This window comes from Echinops telfairi, unplaced genomic scaffold, assembly GCF_000313985.2.
Source record: "Echinops telfairi isolate 266 unplaced genomic scaffold, ASM31398v2 ScPeMD7_7409;HRSCAF=8447, whole genome shotgun sequence".
In the NCBI taxonomy this organism is placed as follows: Eukaryota; Metazoa; Chordata; class Mammalia; order Afrosoricida; family Tenrecidae; genus Echinops; species Echinops telfairi.
In genome coordinates, this window is record NW_022111309.1 from 2581503 (window position 1) to 2584662 (window position 3160).

General features: G+C 52.7%; 1 protein-coding gene across 1 annotated transcript in view; it reads left to right on the forward strand.

Annotated features, from left to right (window-relative positions):
• LOC101654948 (protein FAM169B) overlaps positions 1 to 2740 on the forward strand; it is an 82436-nt gene extending 79696 nt beyond the window's left edge. Inside the window, exons 8-9 of the mRNA XM_045296470.1 lie at positions 167 to 249; positions 1980 to 2740. Of these exons, the coding sequence (XP_045152405.1) occupies positions 167 to 249; positions 1980 to 2060 (164 nt within the window). The 3' untranslated portion in view covers positions 2061 to 2740. The remainder of the gene's footprint in view (positions 1 to 166; positions 250 to 1979) is intronic.
• Positions 2741 to 3160: the final 420 nt, after the last annotated feature.

A 3160-nucleotide genomic window follows, 5' to 3' on the forward strand; every position in this document is an offset into this window, starting at 1 on the left:
TGGACTTGTGGGCTTGGGCAGCACTGGGTTGGGATGTTTTCTTGATGTGCACTTACCCTCTATATAAAACTCTCTCTTATACACGCGTTTCTGTGGATTTGTTTCTCTGATGTACCCAGACTAACACACCTTGCTAACCAGCTCTTTTATTCTGTACCCAACCCAGGTGACTCAGAGGACCGGCGCGGTAGTGTGCAGGACTCTGGGAACCACGGGCCCACCCCACCTGGTGGTGCAGAAGTCAGCGAGGTGCGGTGATGGTGAAATGGTCTTTTCCGGAGCAGTTTTTTTGTCGTAGATCTCAACGCTTTCCTTGCTCAGAGAAAACCCCAAATTCACGGCCAACAAGTCAAGGGTGACTCACAGGGACCCTCTGTGGGTTTCTGAGACTGTAACTTTACAGGAGTAGATAGCCCTGTCTTTCTCCCACGGAGCCGCGAGTGGTTTCAAACTGCCAACCATGTGGATCGCAGCCCAGAACCTAACCACTACACCACCAGTGCTCAGAGAAGTGAGGTCTAAATCTGCATGGTCGTAAACCCCTGGCTGTGGGCAATTGGCAGACCCCAGATTTAGGCTCCTAATCTGTGGCCCCTGTTGGTATGTTGAGGGAAGGGCATTGCAATCAGGCAGTGTACGCTCCCGTTCTTTCAGGGAAACAAGCTCAGACTGGCCCAAGGTGAAGCAGAGACCGACCTCAGGAGGACCTTGCACCTCCAGGGAAAGTGGGAGAATCTGAATTTCAGATTCTGTAGTAGACCAGTCTTCCAATCAGAACAAAAGCAAGACCAGCGTGTGTTTCTTCCCCTCCGGTGCCCCTTAGGCCCGGACGTTTAGAACCTGGAGGATGGCCTTAGGTTGTTTGTAATACAGAGTGCCTGCAGATTCTGGGGAAGCATGGTGCCTCGTGGCGTATTGTTTTTAGTACGTTATCCGATTTGGGGATGTGAAACTACAAGGGTCCCCCCTGAAGCCCAGCCAGGAGCTCCTGTGCACATGGTAACCACGATAACACCCGTCCCTAGCACAGAAGGACCAGAATGACCCCCAGGTTCATCATTCTTTCAAACTCCAGCACTTGCAATTTTGCACACCGCTGCTTGCTCTGCAGAGTAGACTACTCTGGGACACGAGATCCGACCAGAGGCACAAATGTACAGTTGATGCTGAGTGCTTTCAGAAAAGCTACTTGATGCCTGAGGAGCCCCTGGGTGGTGCACGTGGTTACCACACTCAGCTGATACCTGAGACACATTCAGATCAACCCAGAGGTGCTCCCGTAGAAAGGCAGTGAACTTCTGGTCAGTCACCCGCTGTGGGGCACAGCTGCACTCCGATGTGCACAGGGTTGCTATGAGTTAGACTCAAACTCTGGCAACTGGTTGTATTGGTGTCTGACCTTAGTTTTGTCCATCCAGCGGAGGAGAACATTCATTTTTTTAAGTGGGAAGATGGGCTAACGCCAGACACCCGGAAGCCCCTGGCGGAGAGCCGTCCAACTCCCTTTCTTCCACCGCGGTGTCCACGGGAATATGAAGCCCAGCCTGCCTCGGGGAATGATGCACCACAGGGCCACAGTACCAACTTCCAAAGTGGCGCCATCTAGCACTGATCTTTGTAGATCTCCCCTGGATTGGCTACCCTGGAAGTCCCTGAACCCATATGTGCTGTGGGCATCTTACAGAGACGGTGGTTTCCCAGGCCGGTGGGGTGTGCGAACCTGGCTTACTTGCTTTGCATCACAGCAAGCTGTGGCACAACATGCAGGGCATCTGCAGGACCTGAACATGGAACCTTAGCTTAAGGGCTTCCTGCAACCCCGGGTGATTCTTGATTATGGTGATTGAACTTTTTACTGTGAGGTGGGGAAAGGCGTACAGAACACATCGTTTCCGTTCAACAACCCATACACGCTGTGTTTCGTCTCCTTGGGTGCAGCCCCCCTACAATGTGACTTTCTTGATTCTTTATCGCTTCAGGGGACGATCCTTGGACAACCAGCAGAAAACAGGAAGAGTGACCAAGACCAAGAAGCAGAGGAAGAGGAGACAGGCCTGTAAAGCCATGGACACCAGCCGGGAGCCACCTATCCAGCAGAGCTGGGACTAAAGGCCAGAAGGGTGCCTGATGACATTGGGCTAGCGAGGAGATAGGGCTGGGGTGTGGTGTGTGGCCCGGCTCTTAGTCCATCCACCAGGGACAGATCTTAATGCCCAGAGCCATGTTGAGATGCCTGCTCTGGACTCCCCGGTGTTGAGCCTGGGGTCCCGTCTGTCACCTCCCTCTGTGGCCGAGCCAGCCTCTCATCCCTGCGTGCCTTCCCCGTGCTCTGTGAGGGGAGCACAGCTCGTAGGCTCTGTGTGTGCTCCGGTACGAGAACACCGCTAGAGCTCAGGTCACTGTGCTCCCAAGCTCCTCGTTGGCAGTCCCACCGACTTCAGGAGCTCCTGCGTGCAGCCCCACGGGGCTTTATTGCTTACTGCAAAAAGCTCCCCGTTGGCAGTCCCACCGACTTCAGGAGCTCCTGCATGCAGCCCCACGGGGCTTTATTGCTTACTACAAACCCGTGAAGACTACTCTGGGACAATGGGAATGTTTCCCTAAATAGCCTTTATCCCCTGTGTACGTGCGCCTGGACAGATGTAGCACGCCCGCTCTGTGTGTTTCAGAGGCCTCCTCTTTTTAAAATCATTTTATTGGGGGCTTGTACAGTTATTATGACATTCCATGCATCCATCCATTGTGTCAAGCACACATGTACATGTGTTGCCATCATCGTTCTCAAAACATTTCCCTGCTACTTGAGACCTTAATATCAGCTCCTCATTTTCCCCCTCCCTCCCCCCTCCCCTCTCACTCATGAACCCTTCATAATTCATAAATTATTATTCTTTTGTCAGATGTTACACTGTCCAACATCTCCCCCTGCCCTTTTCTTTGCTGTTCATCCCCCAGGGAGGCGGCTATGCGTAGATTCTTGTAATAGGTTCCCCCTTTCCACCCCACATTCCCTCCACCCTCCAGGCATCACCACTCTCACCACTAGTCCTGAAGGGGTCATCTGTCCTGGATTCCCTGTTTCCAGTTGCTATCTGTACCAATGTACATCCTCTGGTCTAGCCAGATTTGTAAGTTAGAATTGGGATCATGATAGTGGGGG